General features: G+C 38.4%; 1 protein-coding gene and 1 non-coding gene across 4 annotated transcripts in view; one reads left to right on the top strand and one right to left on the bottom strand.

Moving 5' to 3' along the window:
• The window catches only part of GIPC2 (GIPC PDZ domain containing family member 2), a 76542-nt gene that overhangs the window by 20832 nt on the left and 35030 nt on the right, over window positions 1–20680 (top strand). For all 3 annotated transcript variants that reach the window (XM_014740030.3, XM_070267473.1, XM_070267474.1), the window contains exon 2: window positions 11704–11889. In XM_014740030.3, the coding sequence (XP_014595516.2) occupies window positions 11704–11889 (186 nt within the window). The remainder of the gene's footprint in view (window positions 1–11703; window positions 11890–20680) is intronic.
• Window positions 16500–16603, bottom strand: LOC111773680 (U6 spliceosomal RNA). Its single transcript, XR_002808376.1, has one exon. It is a non-coding gene; the product is annotated as a U6 spliceosomal RNA (small nuclear RNA).

Below are 20680 nucleotides of genomic sequence, written 5' to 3'. Positions count from 1 at the left end.
GTTTAGAAAGCTGGAAAATTTGAGACAGTACTTGACAAGGGGAATGGCAGTGATTTATGATCTTTAAAATTGGCATGTAACTCGCAGTGTTATGAGACTAGGATAAAGCTCAGGTCTCTCCTCTGGCTGGAGGAATATTGTGGAAGAGGATGATATATATAGCTACACACATTTGATTTCTTTTCCTCGTTGGTTTAGTGTCTGTGTAACGTTCACAAAGGCAAGACTAAAACCTGTCCCTATCCTTTTAGCCTTTTGTGTTTCAAGGATTTCTTTGAGATTTTGATTTTCTTTGATACATAGTTGCTTTGATTAGCTTTCATTTTAGCAAAAGACAATGTTCTTTTGGTTGCTCTGGGAAGTCATTCGGTAGACTAACAAATATAAATTTGATTTTCTTTCCTTTTTTTGGATAAAATTATTTTTGTCATATTATTTTACTTACTAAAAACGCTGGAAAAAAGTAGTTGTACCGAAGAAGGAAGAGTACAAAGGATGATTCACCTTTTATTTAAGACTGCTGCTGACCCAGGGCGGCTAATTTAGAAGTGAATCATTTATAGAAAGTTCTACCCAGTTCGAGGCAGGGCTTTGAACAATATCCTTATGAAGGTCTAAATAGAGCTGACAGTATCAGGTTTCTAAATATCTGTCTTGTTGCCAATTTTGTCTTTTCCAAACTGTGAAACTTGTTTCTTGATGACTGTGGCCATTGACAAGGTGAGGGCAAAGGCACTGTGTATATAGCATAATGGATATTTAAAAAAAAACTTAGAAATTTACTACACATATTATACTGGGAAAATAGTAGGCTTGAGGTTTTAAGCAACTGTGTTTATAATACAAAGAAATGAGTGTAACTAGTCAGTTTTAAAATCATTTAACTGGAAGAAATAATTTAAAAGTTAAAGTAAATCAAATTAAACAATAATGTCATTAATTTTTTGATATTTATTAATCATCTAATATGTCTGACTTTTAAAGTCCAATTACAAATAGTTCCTTTTTGTAAGCTGTTTTAAATCCTTTTAGGAAGTGAGTGGTTTATTGGATAAACATAGTGTATTTGGCTCCATATAGAGCAAAAACTGTGCTGTCTCAGCCTTCTAGTTTTAAATTCAAAGCTGAGTTTATATTTACATCATGGCTCCAGTATCATGGCTTAGAAAAAGCCCAAAGTCTGAATTCCAGTTTTGACTCTGTCATTCACTAGCTGTGTGACCTTAGACAAATCGCTTCGTGGGTCTGAGCTGGTTTTCTCCTCTGCACGGGGCCCAGTGATGCCTGCCTTCATGACCTGCTCGCAAGGATTAGCTGAGCTGATGCTTTAGGAAGTGGTCAGTAGCTTAGACCTCCCTGTGTAGATATTAGGTGCCAGAGAGGCAACATTGCAGGGAGAAGAGCTGGGGTTGGACAATCGGAGATGGAGTCCCATTTGCACCAATTATGGCCTGTGTGACCCTACGCACACCTTTCTGTCTCTCTTAGCCATTGTTCCTTCTATTGTTTTATTTTTTTATTGAAGTATAATTGACATAGAACATTACGTCACTTTCTGGTGTGCAATATAATGATTCAAGATTTCTATGTGTTGTGAAATGATCACCACAAGTCTAGTTAACATCCATCACTACATGTAGTTACAATATTTTTTTCTTGTGCCAAGAACTTTTAAGATCTACTCTCCTAGCAACTTGCAAATATACAGTACAGTGTTATTAACTACAGTCACCATGCTGTACATTACATCCCCAGGACTTATTTATTTTATAACTGGAATTTTGTTTCTTTTGACCCCTTCACGCATTTTGCCCACCCACCACCCCTGCCCCTGGCAACCACCAGTCTGTTCTCTGTATCTATGAGCTTGTTTGTTTTCAATTCCACATATAAGTGAGATCATGTGGTATTTGTCTTTCTCTGTCTGACGTATTTCACTTAGCATAATGCCTGCAAGGTCCGTCCACGTTGTCACAAATGGCAAGATTTCTAAACCTTTATTTTCTAATCTGTAAAAAATGGGTATATAATAATACCTCTCATATAGAATTGTTGTGAGGATTGAATGAGGTAATATGTGAAAGTACCTGGTGCTCTTGAGTAATCAAGTAATGTTTTTTTGGACCCTAAAGTTTGACTTTATTTTCCTATTCTTCCAGGCCTCTCTCTCCCCGGTTCCTTCACTTTCAAGTACTTGACTGGAAGTGGGAGCAGTATCCAAACCGGGTACAGCTAAGAGGGATGAGCAGTCTGTGACTAACTGAAGAATTGTTTGAGTTCCAGAAGTTCCTTGGTACAACACATTTACCAAATATTTTGAGGGAACTATGTAGCATAAGACATCCAGCTTTTTGGAAAGGTTTTGAGTAACATAATTCTGTCCCTGGCTTGGCTAGAGCAAGCCCCTGCTGTTCAAGCACTCAGGGTAAATAGGTAGTGTTTTTCCCCTCCAATAATTATTCTGTTCTTAGTTTCAGGTGATTTTTAATTCCTGTTACCTTAAGGGCAATTAACCAGATGTAGGTTAAATAATCTTTTCTTTTCCTCTTTTTTGAGAAAAAGTCTTTGAGACTTAGACAATAAGAAAAAAACCAGGGGCTGGCCCTGTGGCCGAGTGGTTAAGTTCACGTGCTCCGTGTTGGTGGCTCAGGGTTTTGCCAGTTCGGATCCTGGGCGCAGACATGGTGCCATTCGTCAGGCCATGCTGAGGCGGCGTCCCACATGGCACAACCAGAAGGACCCACAACTAAAATATACAACTATGTACTGCGGGGATTTGGGGAGAAAAAGCGAAAAAAAAAAAAAAAAGATTGGCAACAGATGTTAGCTCAGGTGCCAATCTTTAAAAAAAAAAAGAAAAAAACCAGATAAACCTTAGTCATTAAGAAACATAATCCAAGTGGTTTTCTAGTTTATTAACTCCTGATGAAAGTGTGGTTTAGTTAATTACTAGGTTTATTATTATATACTTTCTGTATTTTCTATAATGACATTGACTGTAATTTCTATAATGCTTCTTTTAGAAAACATGTAAAAAGTTAGCAAGATTCTTGGGATAGATTGAAATGGAGGAAAGTAATTGTGTTAAAATATTTAATAATAGAGTAATGTGTTGCTTAACGAAGAACAAAGGTTGTACAAGTTCTTCCAGAGGAACGAGGAATGGGGCAAAACGAAGGCCACACTCTGCCTCAGGAGTCACAAATCCTTCATGAGAATGACAGGACGGAAGTATTAGGGGTTGCTACTATGGTGTAATAAAAGCACGTGTGTTCCCCACTCTTGCCAGCTGAAGGAGTACCGTCCTCTGAATCAGCAGAGTGACTGATCCTGTGTCCAAGAGTTAAGAGAAAACTGATCTCATGTACCCCAGCATGTCTCCATATTATCAGAAAAACAAAAAAAATTGTGAAAGATTAACCTGGGAAGTTTGGGCATTTTTAATTTTTAAATTACTATACAGTCATGAATCGCTTAACAATGGGGACACATTTTGAGAAATGTGTCTTTGGGTGATTTCATCATTGTGTGAACATCATAGAGTGTACTTGCACAAACCTGGATGGTATAGCCTCCGACATACCTAGGTCATGTGATACAAATCTCATGGGACCACTGTCATATATGTGGTCCATCATTGACCAAAACTTCCTTACACAGTATGTGACTGGACTGCTACTTTAGATAAGCACAAAAGGTCACTGTTCCAGTTGAGTATATTTAAAATCACATCCATGAATAATGGAATGCCAGCTACACAAGCCCATAACTTCTTCCAGGGACCTTTGGAACATGTGGAATCTTTGGCCAACTGAGTTCCTGTGTAAGAAAAGCATTAAATAAAAGAAAGTTGGAAATGGACTTACTGGGGTTTTAAAAATGAATTTGTGTTTTTGGACAGATTTGTAACCTGTTTGTGGGCCAGAATATCTTTTGAAGCACTAATGACAAATGATTTATTTAACCCTATTCACAAAGCACATTTGTGGAATCTATAATGGAGAGAAAAAGCAGTATTGATTTACATTAATGGCTCTGTACAGTGGTTCAGACTTTTATCATCCTAGCCACATTGAGTTTCAAGGGTGAGTAATTATAACTATGTGATAAGAATTGGAAAATAGCAATTGAAATATAAATTCATGGTAATACTGTCCACGAGTTATCCTTCAACAATAAAAAAGTTGAAGGATAATGTAATTTATGGGGAAAAATGAAATCCATTCTGGTTATGACATTAAAAAGGAGCAAAATCTGATTTCTTCAGGAAAAGTCTTGCAATTTAAGAAGCTAACAAGCATGGGTGTAAATATTATTGTACAAGAAGTACCTGTATTCCAGGAATAATAATAATAACCTTTATAAAGAATTCTTACTTAAAAAATACTTCTATATATACTCTCTTATGGACTTTTTGTGACAACCCTGTGATACAGACCAAGCTTTACTAACGCCATGATGTCCATGAGGACCCTTGACGGAGCTCACTGGGAGGACAGAATTGGAACTAGAGCCAAGTCTCTTACCTTTGAATCTCTCGTTTTCTTCTCTTTCCTCTCCTTTTATCTTTTCTTTTTTTTCTTTTTAACAACCCTTACGAGGATGATATAGCTCCTCTTAGAGGTCTGTTTATTTTGCTGATATTGGAAGTAAGGGGAAGGCACTTATTTGTGCCTGACGTTTTTGATAGAGAATAGGATATGAAATTAGGATAAAGATGCATAATACATCAGTGCTTAAAAGAAACAAAATTCACCGTGTACCTCACTGAGTTGTTTTTTAAGGATAAAATGAGATAGTAGGTAGAAAGAGAGGCAGAGAGGGAGATCCACCTTTCCAGTAGCTTCTGTGGAAAAGAGAAGAGGATTCTTTCCCCAGAAACCCCAACAAATTCTTTCTTGGATCTTGTTGGCCTAAAGTGGATTATGTATGAATTAGTTATTAACTGATTTAAGCCTAATTATGATTCATTCCTCGTGGAACTGAGGATGGGGTCATTCCTACTCAAGTTACCATATGGCTTAAAATGGAGAAGGAGAAGTTTCCAAAGGAAAATCAGGGGGAGGGGAATGGATACCACAGATCTTGATGTCTGGCACAATAACAACGCAAGGCCTTCCGTCATCCGGCTCCTTGAATTAATCCATGTCTCCCTTTAGATAAGGCACAGTGATAGACACATGATAAGACAAATAAGACGATAAAATAAATCCCTACCTACTAAAAGTTTACAAAGAAGCATATGGTGAGCCCTACAAAGGATGTATAAAATTTAATTGGTATATAGAAAATGAAGAAATAACGTTAGTCTAGTGTCATAATAGAAAATGTAGTAGTTTGGTTAGGCTTTGTCGGGTGGGGAAGATTTTGACAGGGTTTAAAGACTGGGTTTAGAAGTTGGGTTTAAGCTATGGCATTTCTGGCCAAGGGAATGACGTGCAGTATATGGAGGTGGGAAAAATACAAAGTATAAAACTGATAAAGACATGAGATTCTACGCCTGAGCTGCCCAACATGGTAGCTGCAAGCCAAGTATAGATACTGAGCGCTTTAAAAATGGCTGGTCCAAACTGAGTAAGATCTTAAAAACTTAGTAAAAAATGTAAACTATCTCAATTTTTATACTGATTATATGTTGAAATGATAATCTTCTAGATATATGGGATTGTATAATTGAGTAAATTAAATTAATTTCGCCTGTTTCTTTTTATGTTTTTTAATGTGACTATTAGAAAATTTTATCCCACAACTAGAAGGACCTGCGACTAAGATATACAACTGTGTACAGGGGGGTTTGGGGAGATAAAGCAGAAAAAAAAAAAAAAAGATCGGCAACAGTTGTTAGCCCAGGTGCCAATCTTTAAAAAAAAAAAAGACATTTAAAAAAAAAAGAAAATTTTCTGTGGCTTGTGTTACATTTCTGTTGGAGAGTGCTGCTCTAGAAAATGGAGTAGCCGTGAGTACTCCATCTCTCTGATGAAAATGGGCAATGATGATGGTAAAGCACCAAATATGGATGCCCCAGAAGATGCTAAGGATTTTGTTTTACAATGACAAACATCAGAAATATTGTATCTAATGGATGGATCGTTTTCCTTGTATTACATGGTACCTTGCCATGAGTTTATTTATTTTTGTTTGTGAGGAAGATTGGCCCTGGGCTAACATCTGTTGCTAATCTTCCTCTTTTTGCTTGAAGAAGATTGTTGCTGAGCGAACATCTATGCCAATCTTCCTCTACTCTATGTGAGATGCCGTCACGGCATGGCTTGATGATCGGTGCTAGGTCCACACCCAGGGTCTGAATCCTCGAACCCCAGGGAGCCAAAGCAGAGCTCATGAACTTAACCACTACACCACCGGGCTGGCCCCAAGTTTATTTCCTTTTGATTTAGTTTAGTTTGTTCACCAGAATACAGAAAAACCCAGTGTTAAATACTATATCTTACTACCCTTCATCCAGTGTACTTAACTCCGGAAGCAAATATTTCTTGGAGGAACGTTGATAACATGACCACTTCACTGTTTCTTTTCTTGTTTTTGTCTGTCATGTTTTCTTTTAACATTAAACATTTATTAGCTTTGTTAATTGGATAAAGACATAATTTTCTCATCTACAAAATGAGGATAATAAAACCTAGTAGACAGGAATGTTGTGTTAAATGAGGTAAGCGCATGTAAATGCCATTCTGATGTAAACTGGGCAGGGCACGGTGTTAGACATTGTAGCAGAGAGAAAGATGACTAAGATCTCGTCTCTCTGAGAGGGACAAATATGTATGTTAAACCAATTGGACTTCCAGGCAGGGTGACTCAGACGCTCGAATGAGGTATTAGATTTAATGATGTGAGCAAAGAAAGAGTGATTGATTCCACCTGGGAGGTCATATCTGAGCAGAGTCTCAATAGACAAGGACAGAGGGGCGGAGTGGCTGGGCAGGCGTTTCAGATTTTGAGTTGAAGGAAATGTATGAATGAAGGTAGGAAAGTTCGTGATGCATTTGAGGTTCCTTTTGGTTTGAATACTCATGATTTTTAGTATAGTACAGTTGGTTCTGTGCTGCCTCACTGTACCTCAGCGGAGCGGCTACCAGCCGGGAGTTCCTTGTGTATGGGGACTGTCGTATTTATCTCTGTACATCCAGCGTGCAGCGCAGAACCTGCAAAGAGCAGGTGTCCAGTCGATAATTGATGAGTGGGCGAATGAGCACGAACTCTGCAGCATTTAGAAAGTGGTGTATATGGGGACGGCCCTGTGGCCGAGCGGTTAAGTTCGTGCACTCTGCTTCGGTGGCCCAGGGTTTCGCTGGTTCGGATCCTGGGCACGGACATGGCACCACTCATCAAACCATGCTAAGGAGGCATCCCACATGCCACAACTAGAAGGACCCACAACTAAAAATATATGACTATGTACCGGGGAGCTTTGGGGAGAAAAAGCAAAAATAAAATCTTTAAAAAAACCCAAACAAACAAACAAAAAAGAAAGTGGTGTATCGCTTTCTTGTTTTTCAGTTCGAAATACAGTATCTATGAGGATGTGTTTGCATTTCTAGCCCTTTATTGTGTACTTATGGATATATTTGCTGGTAGTTGTGCATTGCGATTGTGTGTTAGGTTTTTATTCTCACATGAAGAGCTGACCTGAAGTGGCGGAGCTTTAGTGACCTGCTGCTGCAGAGGGCTCTTCCTCCGCCTCCCAGTGACCATTACATCCCTGAAGGTTTTTGCCACAACTTCCTGTGCAGCTCCATCCGTGAAGGATATAGCTGGCTCCACTACCTCCACAAAAAAAAGTGCAGTATCTTGCCTGCCAACATTTGGCTGCCTGGCTTGGAACGTTATTCTCTAGGGGAGGGAGCACAATGGAAGGGGTTATACTTACAGGAAGTCTCGTATTTGCTCTGCAGCGAGCATGTGAAAAATTGAAAGAAAGGAAGTGGCTTAGTGACTAGAAGTTCACTTTGTGTGGGATTTCCTTTTCTGGGCTTTTTCCCTACCTTGTTATATCACCGTTATATTTCAATGTTTTATTTCCTATCTAATTGGTAAGTTGCTTTTATATTAGTGGTGGTTGGGATCCCCTCTGAATACCATGAACAGATTCACTGAAAAAAGAACAAGGAGAAAACTGCTTATTTATTTATTTATTTTAAAGATTTTATTTTTCCTTTTTCTCCCCAAAGCCCCCTGGTACATAGTTGTATATTTTAGTTGTGGGTCCTTCTGGTTGTGGCATGTGGGACGCCGCCTCAGCATGGCTTGAGGAGTGGTGCCATGTCCACGCCCAGGATTTGAACCGGTGCAACCCTGGTCCGCCTTAAGCACAGCATGCGAACTTAATCACTTGGCCATTGGGCCTTCCCCTGAACTGTTTATTTCTTCTACTCACTTGCCATCATTTTGAGAAGGGAGTCAGAGAGTCAGGGGTCTACGCATACTCCTTTCCCTCCTCTAACCTTTATTCATGATTTTTGTTAGTGGACTAATTGTACCATTGATCTCACAATTAGAATACGAAATAGGAGCCATTCTTGGTTTAAATGTGTTTTTTTTCCCCCTCTGTGAATAATACATTTTTTACCCTGGAGAATATTTGCAAAAACTTACTAACTGCAAAGCCAAATATATGATGTCCTCCCGGGGAACACGAGGGTTAAATTAAAGGCCCACCAGTTAACACAGGTCCCCACAGACCTGGATGGGAAGAAGGAAGGGCAGGGGCAGTAGTTTCTCCCTGGAGACATTCATTCTTTTGTATCCTGTGGCCTCTCCCTTGTCCTTGTCACTAGCTGCTTTCCTCCACCTTTGGGATTGGTCAGAGTTTGCTGCACCTTTAACTGTGTAACAGGGAGAGCTCTTCCAATTCGTGTTTTGATGTGGCTTAAAAAGCCGTTTAATAAGTAGTAATTGCACCGCATCTGAAGGTGAGACTTAAGGATGTGTTAAGGCTCAAGGTTCCAGTGGGAATCCGGAATGCTGTGAAACTTGGGGACACAGGGAAAGGGCTGAAAATGGGGGCTGAAGCAAGGCTCAGGGATGGAGGAAGGGTTAATATCTGTGGCAAACATTACTTGATAATCAAATTAAAAAATTTTTCATTTAGCTGTTTCGCTATAAAACAGCTGTGTTAAAATATCCTTCTTTGGTTTGATACACAGAAGATACTCAATAAATGTTTGTTGAACATAATTTTTAAACCAATGACATGTTCTCAGTCCTCCTTCTCCTCTTCCATAATTTTGTATTTGGGCCCCACAAATTACCCAAATTATGGTTCACAAACTTAAGAGTAGCACAGCAGAGTTTAGCAAAATGAATCATATTTTTGAAGGAAGATGAGGTCAAATAAAGACTTGGTAAACATAAGAAGTCCCTTTAAAATCTCCACATGACTTTCCACAGTTCCGGTTTTTTGTTCTGTTTCTACCAGGATGTGAATTTGACCAAGTTGCATTAACCTCTCCAGACCTCAGTTCCCTCTTTTTTAAAATTAGGGGATTGCCTATCAAAGTTCCAACAACAGTTTTCACAGAAATAGAACAAAGAATCCTAAAAGTTATATGGAACAACAAAAGACCCTGAATAACCAAAGGAACCCTGAGGAAAAAGAACAAAGCTGGAGATATCACACTCCCTGGTTTCAAAATGTACTACAAAGCCATAGTAACCAAAACAGCAGGGTACTGACACAAAAAGAGACACACAGATCAAGGGAACAGAATCGAGAGCCTAGAAATAAGCCCACACATTTGTGGACAGCTCATTTTCGACAAGGGAGCCAAGAACATACAATGGAGAAGGGAAAGTCTCTTCAATAAATGGTGTTGGGAAAACTGGACAGCCACGTGGAAAAGAATGAAAGTAGACCATTATCTTACACCATACCCAAAAATTAACTCAAAATGGATTAAAGACTTGAATGTAAGACCTGGAACCATTAAAATTCTAGAAGAACACATAGGCAGTACACTCTTTAATATCAGTCTTAGCATATTTTCAAGTACCATGTCTGACCCAGCGAGAAACAACAGAAAAAATAAACCAATGGGACTACATCAAACTAAAAAGCTTCTGCACAGCAAAGGAACCATCAACAAAACGAAAAGACAACCTAACAATTGGGAGAAGATATTTGCAAACCACATATCAAATAAGGGGTTAATATCCAAAATATATAAAGAACTCATACATCTCAACAACAGAAAACTAACAACCCAATTAAAAATTTGTGCAAAAGATCTAGACAGACATTTCTCCAAAGAAGATTTACAGATGGCCAACAGGCAAAGGAAAAGATGTTCAACATCATTAACTATCAGGGAAAGCCAAATCAAAAGTACAATGAGATATCACCTTACTCCCATCAGAATGGCTGTAATTAACAAGACAGGAAACAACAGTGTTGGAGAGGATGTGGAGAGAAGGGAACTCTCATACGCTGCTGGTGGGAATGCAAACTGGCACAGCCACTATGGAAAATAGTACAGAGATTCCTCAAAAAATTAGGAATAGAACTACCATACAATCCAGCTATTCCACTGCTGGGTATTTATCCAAAGAACATGAAAACACAAATGTGTGAAGATACATGCACCCCTATGTTCATTGCAGCATTATTCACGATAGCCAAGACTTGGAAGCAACATAGGTGCCCATCAACGGATGAATGGATAAAGAAGATGTGGTATATATACACAATGGAATACTACTCAGCCATAAGAAATGATGAAATCCGGCCATTTGTGACAACATGGGTGGACCTTGAGGGTATTATGCTGAGTGAAATAAGTCAGAGGGAGAGTCAAATACTGTATGATCTCACTCATAAATAGAAGATAAAAACAACAACAAACAATCACATAGAGAGAGATTAGACTGGTGGTTACCTAAGGGGAAGTGGGGGAGGGCAAGGGGTCATTAGGCACATGTGTGTATGGTGATGGATTGTAATTAGTCTTGGGTGGTGAACCTGATGTAATCTACACAGAAACTGAAATGTAATGGTATACACCTGAAATTTATATGATGTTATAAACCAATGTTTCTGCAGTTAAAAAAATTAAAAATTCCAAAAAAAAAAATTAAGGGATTGGCTTAATTAGTCTTTAAGTTCCATTTTAGCCAGGTTTTAGACCTTTTTATTTTTAGCACCTCATTCACTAATTAAATTACTCTTCTCAAGCATTATAATGCAAGATAAATAAAGTGTGCCTTATTTAAAAAAAAAATTCGCCACTTTTTGAAAGTAGTCTTGCCTGTATTTTCATGGTAGCATACAGATCACGACCTTCCCTTTGGGAACACAGCCTTCGATTTCGGCATTCTATATGGCGGGTAACATAGGAGTTTAAACCACTTGGAAGTTGGTAAGCCCTGAACTTGAATCTTGGCTCTGGCAAGTGCTGGGTTTGTGATCTTAGGCAAGTTACTTACTCTCACTCAGCCTCGATTTCCTCATCTGTAATATGGAGATGGTAATGTATTTATAAAGTGATTGTGGGGATTAAATGAGATAACGGATGTAAATTGCTTAGCACAGAGCCTGCCCTATGGGAAACACTCAATACGTATGACCTAAAAGTAATGATGTAACCTTCTGCATCATAAATTCTGGACTATTTCACTCAAATATTTATTAAACTAATGACTAGAATGGTATCCTGATGGAAACTGACCTAACATATTTCTTTCTTCTTGCAGATCTTGTATTGCACTTTAAACACCCCTAAAGTTGACATGGAAAAACTCTTAGGAGGACAACTGGGTCTTGAAGATTTCATATTTGCCCACGTGAAAGGGATCAGAAAAGAAGTGGATGTCTATAAGTCTGAGGATTCCCTTGGTCTCACCATTACGGATAATGGTGTTGGCTATGCTTTTATAAAGGTAAGTCTGAAAAAATAACTGTGTGACCAACCTAACTGAAGGTAACATTTAAGAGAATTTACCAGGTCAAAGAAACTTGAAAATGATCTTCAGAGTGAGAGCTGGCTCAGCAGGGATGGATGGATTGGTAATGTTTCCTTTAAAAAAGTTTCAAAGGCATCATTTTTTGTTTACCCTTTCCTTGAATTTCTTTCCGTTTAAACTTCCTCTGGAATTTAGAACTTCCTGGAAAGGAAAGCCTGGCCCTGGTGTCTACTCATTATCCAGATGAGCTCTTGTGGATCTGTAGTCCATTAACATCTGATGGCTTCCATGCTGATTTCCATTGACGTAGTGTTATTTCCAAGTGCCTGTATTTTTCTTTTCTTTTTTTTTTTTTGAGGAAGACTAGCCCTGAGCTAACTGCTGTCAATCCTCTTCTTTTTGCTGAGGAAGACTGGCCCTGAGCTAACATTGTGCCCATCCTCCTCCACTTTATATGTGGGACGCTTACCACAGCATGGCATGCCAACTGGTGCCATGTCCGTACCTGGGATCCAAACCAGTGAACCCCTGGCCGCTGAAGTGGAACGTGTGCGCTTAACTGCTGCACCACCGAGCCGTCCCCTTTCGTTTGTTTTTTGAGGAAGTTTAGCCCTGAGCTAGCATCTGCTGCCAATCCTCTTCTTTTTGCTGAGAAAGACTGGCCATGAGCTAACATCTGCTGCCAATCCTCTTCTTTTTGCTGAGGAAGACTGGCCATGGGCTAACATCCATGCCCATCTTCCGCTACTTTATATGTGGGATGCCTGCCACAGCGTGGCTTGACAGGCAGTGCGTAGGTCCGCACCCAGGAACCAAACTGGCGTACCCTGGGCCGCGGAAGTGGAACGTGTGAACTTAACCACTGTGCTGCTGGGCCGGCCCCCAAGTGCCTGTATTTTTGGCTACCTTATTTACTTTTTAAAAAAATGTTCTTCAAAATGTTCTAAACTATATAATTGCTTTATTTAAATACAAGGAGAACAATATAAAGCTGCAAAAGCAAGAGAAGGAAGTTTGAAATGGTATGAAAAACTGTAAGAACAGAGGGGTGGTAAAAAGAAAAGTAGACTCATCTCAAAAATAATAATTCTATTATTAAGCACGTGTAATAACAGCTGACTTTATATAGAATGCTTATCATGTACTGGGCACTGTGCGTACATTTTCTCATTTAATCCTCACAACAATTCTATGTGGTTGCTACTGTGGTTTTTTTCTTTTTCTTTACATTTTTGTTGAGATGTAACACATTTTTTTTTTTTTAAAGATTTTATTTTTTTCCTTTTTCTCCCCGAAGGCCCCCGGTACATAGTTGTATATTCTTAGTTGTGGGTCCTTCTAGTTGTGGCATGTGGGATGCCGCCTCAGCGTGTCTCGATGAGCAGTGCCGTGTCCGTGCCCAGGGCTCGAACTGACGAAACACTGGGCCGCCTGCAGTGGAGCGTGCAAACTTAACCACTGGGCCACAGGGCTAGGCCCCAAGATGTAACAAATTTTTAATGTATAGCTTAATGGATGTTTACATATACCTGTGTAACCACCCCCCAGCTCAAGGGAAACGTTTCCACCTCCTGGAAGGCTCCCCTGTGCCCCTTCCCAGTCAGTACTCTTCCGTCACAAAGGTGGCCACTATTCTGACCTCTGTTCCATAGTTTTGCTTGTTCTTGCACTTCACCTAAGTGGAGGGGTATATTACGTACTCTGTTTTTTCTGGCTTCTCTGTTCAACATGATGGCTGTGAGATCTGTCCGTGGGTAGGCACTATTATCAACCTCTATTTGAAAGCCATGGAAACAGGATCAGGAAAGTTAAGGAGCTTGCCCAGAGTTATGCATCTGGACAAATTCAGGATTTGAATCCAAGAGCTCTGACTCCAGAGCTGGCATTCCTATCCACTGAGCTAAGAATTAGTGATAAACTTCATGCAACAGAGCACTTTTCGTGCCTTTATTTTGTCCAGAACCTTGATTTGCTGATACGTTGTCATCATTAAAAAAATAGTCTTAGGGAAGTTATCTTCTTCACTGTAAATAGTACTTTATTTAACTTCCCACTTGATAGAATGGCTATTTTTAGCTCTGCAAGAGATATGACTGTGCTGAAGGTTGAGTGGGTGACCAAATGGAAAATCCGTGAGTTGGGAAAGTCATGTGGGATTATCCGGGGGAAGCTCAGGACATGAGACACATGCAGCAATGCCTTTCTAATGTCAGCAGGGGAGGGCTTGGAAGTTTTGCAAACATGCGTGGACTTTTTAGATCTTAGCATCTGATGTTCAGAGCTTGTGTTCCTATTTTTTTTTAACGCCTCATTGAATACGTGCCTGCCTCAGAGTACTAGTCACTAGTCCTCTGGAGGCAGAGAACATAGTGGCAAAGAGAAAGTGGAGTGTAAGCCAAACTGCCAACTCACAGGTCCACGTAGAAGAGAGATGAATGTCATACTGTGTACATGGTTAATATGATTTTAAAAAAAATTGTGCGTGGGGGGTAATTTCAAACTTACTGAAAGATTGTAATAATAATACAGAGAACTTCCATAATACCCTTTACCCAAATCTCCAATTTTTTCCATTTGCCACATTTGCTGTATTGTTATTCCCATAAATAAAAATATATGTAATCTTTCCTGAGCCATTTGAAAAATTGGATTGCATGTATTATGCCCCTTTACCCATTGATACTTCAGAATGTAGTTACTAAGAACAAGGATATTGTCTTATATATAACTGCAGTGCAATTAGGAAATTCATAAAATCTAACATTGATCCAATACTTTCAGTCTCATGTCCATATTGCAGTTTCATCAGTTGTCCTAATGTTTTCTGTAGCATTTTTTTGCTCTAGTATAGGTCCAATCCAGGACCATGCATTTCATTTAGTTGTCATGTCTTTTTAGTTGTCTTTATTCTACAACAATTCCTCAGATTTTTAGAGGATGTCCCTCAATTTGGCCTCTCTGATGTTTCTTCATGTTGAGAAACAGTGTATGTATTTTTGGCAGGAAAAGTAGGTAGGTAAGTGATGTCATGTCTTTCTCAGTGCACCACATCAGAAAGTGCATTATGTTAGTTTGTCTGTTTATGACGTTAATTTTTGTCGCTTCTCTAAGATAGTGTCTGCCAGTCTTATTCACTGCCAAGTTATCGTATTTTCCTTTGTAATTAAGAATTTGTGGGGAGGTATTTTGAGATTATGAAAATACCCTGTTCTCTTGCACCCCACAGATTTAGCATCTGTTGATGAGTTTTGCCTGAATCAGTTTTTACTATAATGGTTTCAAAATGGTGATTTTTCTAATTCCATCATTTCTCATATATTTCTTTAAAACATTCTATTGTAAAAAGGCATTCCACTTATTTATTTACTTATCTATTTATCAGTACGGACACATGATTTCTTATTTTATTCAGTGGGTTATAGTCCATTACCATCACTTATTTCGATGCTCAAATTTTTTAAGATTTGACCTGCAGGAGTCCCCTTCAGCTGGCTCCTGAGTCTTTTTGACATGGCCCCCAGCATCTTATTGTGAAGTTCCTTCCTTTTTGGCACAAGATATTCTACGTTCATCGTTTATCTTTTCCCCGGGCCTGGAATCAACCATTTCTTCAAGGAGCTTTGGTTTTTTTAGTCAGGACTAGTATTTCGAAATAAAGCTTTGGATGCTGGTTGCACTCATTTATTGCTGCTGGAGTGTCATTGTTACTACGACCTTTCAGTGGCAGGGCTGGAAAAATGTACTTTAGAAGTTATGAATTTATAATTATGCCTCCATTTTTAATGCTGCCTCACAGTGTTCTTCCTTGGCTTCCACATTAAAATATTTACTTTTTAAAATCTTTATAATATTTACTCATTTGCTTAGACATACAATATACGCAAAATAGTTTCAGAATTGCTGTATCCATATTACTATGAAGAATAAACCTATTAAGAAGAGTTCAAGATTTATATGCATTTTTTGTCTTTAAATATATGTATATAATCAAAGTATTCTATTCAGAAGTTACTTGGAATAGGGTTTTTTTTTTTTTTTTTTTTAGGAAGATTAGCCCTGAGCTAACTACTGCCAGTCCTCCTCTTTTTGCTGAGGAAGACTGGCCCTGAGCTAACATCCATGCCCATCTTCCTCTACTTTATATGTGGGATGCCTGCCACAGAATGGCGTGCCAAGTGGTGCCATGTCCGCACCCGGGATCCGATCCGGCAAACCCCAGGTCATCGAGAAGCAGGATGTGTGAGCTTAACCGTTGTGCCACTGGGCTGGCCCCCTGGAATAGCTTCTTTCCTGCCCCTTTCCCCCTGGTGATTATGCTATTCATTTGAAATACTGTTGAATCCAATTGCTTCTCTTTGAATTGAGTTTGTATTTCTCCCCTCATCCTTGTTTTGATTTTATTTTCTGACTACATAAAATACCAATGTGTTTCAAAAGCCAAAACTTATGAAAAGATATATTCAGAGATGGGTCACTCTTCCCCATCCCTTCTATCCCGTTACTCATTTCTCCCTTTCCTGGGAAGTAATCAATTTCATTAATTTCTGGCTTACCCTTCCAGAGTTTCTTTTCATCAAGATAAGCAGAAAAAGATGGAATGTTCCAGTTTGCGTGTCATCCTTGTGCAGGGAGCCTGCTCATCTTTTCTGTGTGTTTCCAATTTTTGTGTATATGCCGCTGAAGTGAGTACTTGATATGCTTCCAGCAGTGGCTGAAAGTCAGAGTAGGACAGTGTAGTATGGATTCAGGTAAGGGTAAGGAGGAAGGATTCTCTGCTTAGGGAGGCGGTGCAGTGTGGTGCATAGGAGCATGGGCTTTAGAAGCCCTCAGGCCTGCTTTTAGTCTTGGTCCAACCATTATTTACTTGCTGTGTGATCTTGGACAAGTTGTTAAACTTCTCTGAGCCTTCTTTCAAAGGGAATACTAGCACATACTGTGTAGGGTTATTTGAGTATAAAGTAATGACATATAAAATGTTTGACAATACTCATAATTTGTAATTTAATAATAGCAATAGTAATGCATTACATAATTATGAGATAAGATCAATGGCAGAGAAATGCATTTAATATGTTGCATGGTTCTGCATTTAGGGGATGCAACAAAAACAGTTCTAAGAGGAAGTTCACGGTGATATAGGCTTACCTCAAGAAATAAGAAAAGTTGCAAACACCCTAACTTTATACTTCAAGGAACTAGAAAAAGAACAAATGAAGCCCAAAATTAGTAGAGGGAAGGAAATAAAGATAAGAGCAGAAATAAAGGAAAGAGAGACTAAAAAGACAATAGAAAAGATCCATGAGGGGCTGGCCCGGTGGCACAGTGTTTAAGTTCGCATGTTCTGCTTCTTAGCGGTCCGGGGTTCGCCGGTTCAGATCCCGGGTGCGGACATGGCACCGCTTGGAACGCCATGCTGTGGTAGGTGTCCCACATGTAAAGTAGAGGAAGATGGGCACGGATGTTAGCTCAGGGCCAGGCTTCCTCAGCAAAGAAAAGGAGGACTGGCAGTAGTTAACTCAGGGCTAATCTTCCTCAAAAAAAAAAAAAAAAAAAAGAAAAGATCAATGAAACTAAGACCTGGTTCTTTGAAAAGGTAAACAAAACTGACAAACCTTTAGCTAGACTCACCAAGAAAAAAGACTCAAATAAAATCAGAAATGAAAGGAGAGTTACAACTGATATGACAGAATACAAAGGATTATATGAGACTACTATGAACAATTATATGCTAACAAGTTGGACAACCTAGAAGAAATAGATAAATTCCTAGAAACATACAACCTACCAAGACTGAATCATGTTGAAATAGAAAATCTGAACAGACTGATTACTAGTAAGGAGATTGAATCAGTAAGCAAAAACCTCTCAACAAAAAAAGTCTAGGACCAGATGGATTCACTGGTAAATTCTACCAAACATTCAATGAAGAATTAATACCTATCCTCTTCAAATTCTTCCAAAAAAATAGAAGTGAAGGGAACTCTTTGAAACTCATTTTACGAGGCCAGCATTACCCTGATACCAAAACCAGATAAGGATGCCACAAGAAAAGAAAATTGCAGGCCAATATCCCTGATGAACATAGATGCAAAAATCTTCGATAAAATATTAGCAAATCAAATACAACAATACATTAAAAAGATGATCAATTGGGAATTATTCCAGGGATGCAAGATTGGTTCAGTATCCACAAATCAATGAATGTGATAAACCACATTAACAAAATGAAGGATAAATGATCATCTGAATAGATGCAGAAAAAGCATCTGACAAAATTCAACATCCACTTATGATAAAAACTCTCAACCAAGTGGGTATAGAGGGACTATACCTCAATATAATAAAGGCCATATATGACAAGCCCACAGCTAATATTATACTCAATGATGAAAAGCTGAAAGCTTTTCCTCTAAAATCAGGTACAGACAAGGATGCCCGTTCTTGCCACTTTTATTCAACATAGTATTGGAAGTCTTGGGCAGAGCAATCAGGCAAGAAAAAGAAAGAAAAGGCACCCAAATTGGAAAAGAAGAAGTAAGACTTTCACTATTTGCATATGACATGATATTATATGTAGAAAACCCTTAAGGCTTCATCAGAAAACTGTTAGAACTAATAAATGAATTCAGTAAAGTTGCAGGATACAAAATCAATACGCAAAAGTTGGCTGTGTTCTGTACACTAATAATGACTATCAGAAAGAGAAATTAAGAAAACAATCCCATTTATAATTGCATCAAAAAGAATGAAATACCCAGGAATAAACTTAACCAAGGAGGTGAAAGACCTATATATTGCAAAATATAAGACATTGATGAAAGAAATTTAAGAAGGAACAAATAAATGGAAAGATATCTCATGCTTGTGGATGGGAAGAATTAATATTGTTAAAATGTCCATACTACCCAAAACAATCTTCAGATTCAATGCAATCCCTATCAAAATTCCAACGGCGTTTTTCACAGAAATAGAACAAACAGTCCTAAAATTTGTGTGGAACCATAAAAGACCCTAAATAGCCAAAGCAATCCTGAGAAAGAAGAACAAAGCTGGAGGCATCACTCTCCCTGATTTCAAATTATATTACAAAGCTATAGTAATTAAAGCTATAGTATTCCCTATTGGCATAAAAACAGACACTAGGTCAATGGAACAGAATAGAGAGCCCAGAAATAAACCCACACAAAAGTGGTCAATTAATTTATGACAAGGGAGCCAAGGATATACAATGGGGAAAGGACAGTCTCTATATAAGGATGGCCTCAATAAAGGGTGTTGGGAAAATTGGACAGTGAGTTGCAAAAGAATGAAACTGGCCACTATCTTACATCATACACAACAATTAACTCAGAATGGATTTAAAGACTTGAGTGTAAGACCTGAAGCTAAAAGACTCCTAGAAGCAAACGTAGGTTGTAAGCTTCTTGACATAGGTCTTAGTGATGATTTTTGAATTTAACGCCAAAAGCGAAGGCAACAGAAGCAAAAATAAACAAGTGGGACTATATCAAACTAAAAAGCTGCACAGCAAAGGAAATCATCAACAGAATAAAAAGGCAACCTACTGAATGGGAGAAAATATTTGCAAATCATATATCTGATAAGGGGTTAATATCCAAAGTATATAAAGACTCATACAACTCCATAGCCAAAAAACCCCAATTTGATTAAAAAATGGGCAGAAGATCTGAACAGTTATCTTTCCAAAGAAGACATACAAGTGACTGCCAGGTACATGAAAATGTGCTCAACATCACTAATCATCAAGGAGATGCAAATCAAAACCACAATGAGATATTACCTCTCACACCTGTTAGAATGGCTGTTATCAAAAACAATAGAAATAAAAAGTGTTGGCAAGGTTATGCAGAAAAGGGAATCCTTGTGTACTGTTGGTAGGAATGTAAATTTGTGTAGCCACTCTGGGAAAAAGTATGGAGATTCCTTAAAAGATTAAAGAGAGAACTACCATATGATCAATTCCACTTCTGAGTATTTATCTGAAGAAAATGAAAACACTAATTTGGAAAGATATATGCACCCCTATGTTCATTGCGGCATTATTTACAATATCCAAGATATAGAAACAACTTAAATGTCCATTGATGGATTAATGGATAAAGAAATTGTAGTTTATATATAAATAATGGTGTATTTTTCAGCCATAAAAAAGAATGAAATCTTGCTGTTTGTGACAACATGGATGAACCTTGAGGGCATTATGCTAAATTAAATAAGTCAGACAGGGAAAGACAAATAGTGTACGATCTATCGCATGTGTGGAATTAAAAAAAAAATGTCTAAAAGCAACTAAGCTCAAGGATACAGGGAACAGATTGGTGGTTGCCAGAGGTGGGATGTGGAGGGTGAGAGGAATGAGTGAATTATTTTTGTTTTTGTTTTTAGTTTAAATAAATTAAATAAATATAGTACATGATGAAATATTTCAGGTGAAAAGATAACAGATTAAACATTCATGATTTTAGTACCTAAGTCTCTAAGTTTCTCAGAACAAGACTATGTAGGTAATTTAATCAGAAAATTCAGAGTGTGCTTATAACAAAACCCATACATTCCTAGAACAGTTGAAGACTGGAGTTGGCAAACATCTGTGTAAAGGGCTAGATGGTAAATATTTTGGGCTTCTTCATAATTTAGGGTCCTAGAGTCTGCGGTGGTACCACCTTTGTTTGAAACCCAGTTCTGTTGTCTGTTGTGTTATTTTGGTCAAGCCATGTAATCATTGTACCTTGTTTTGCCCATTCAT

Source organism: Equus caballus, chromosome 5 (assembly GCF_041296265.1).
Source record: "Equus caballus isolate H_3958 breed thoroughbred chromosome 5, TB-T2T, whole genome shotgun sequence".
Lineage (NCBI taxonomy): Eukaryota > Metazoa > Chordata > Mammalia > Perissodactyla > Equidae > Equus > Equus caballus.
The sequence above is the reverse complement of the archived record's forward strand: the minus strand, read 5'-3'. Positions and strand labels throughout refer to the sequence as shown.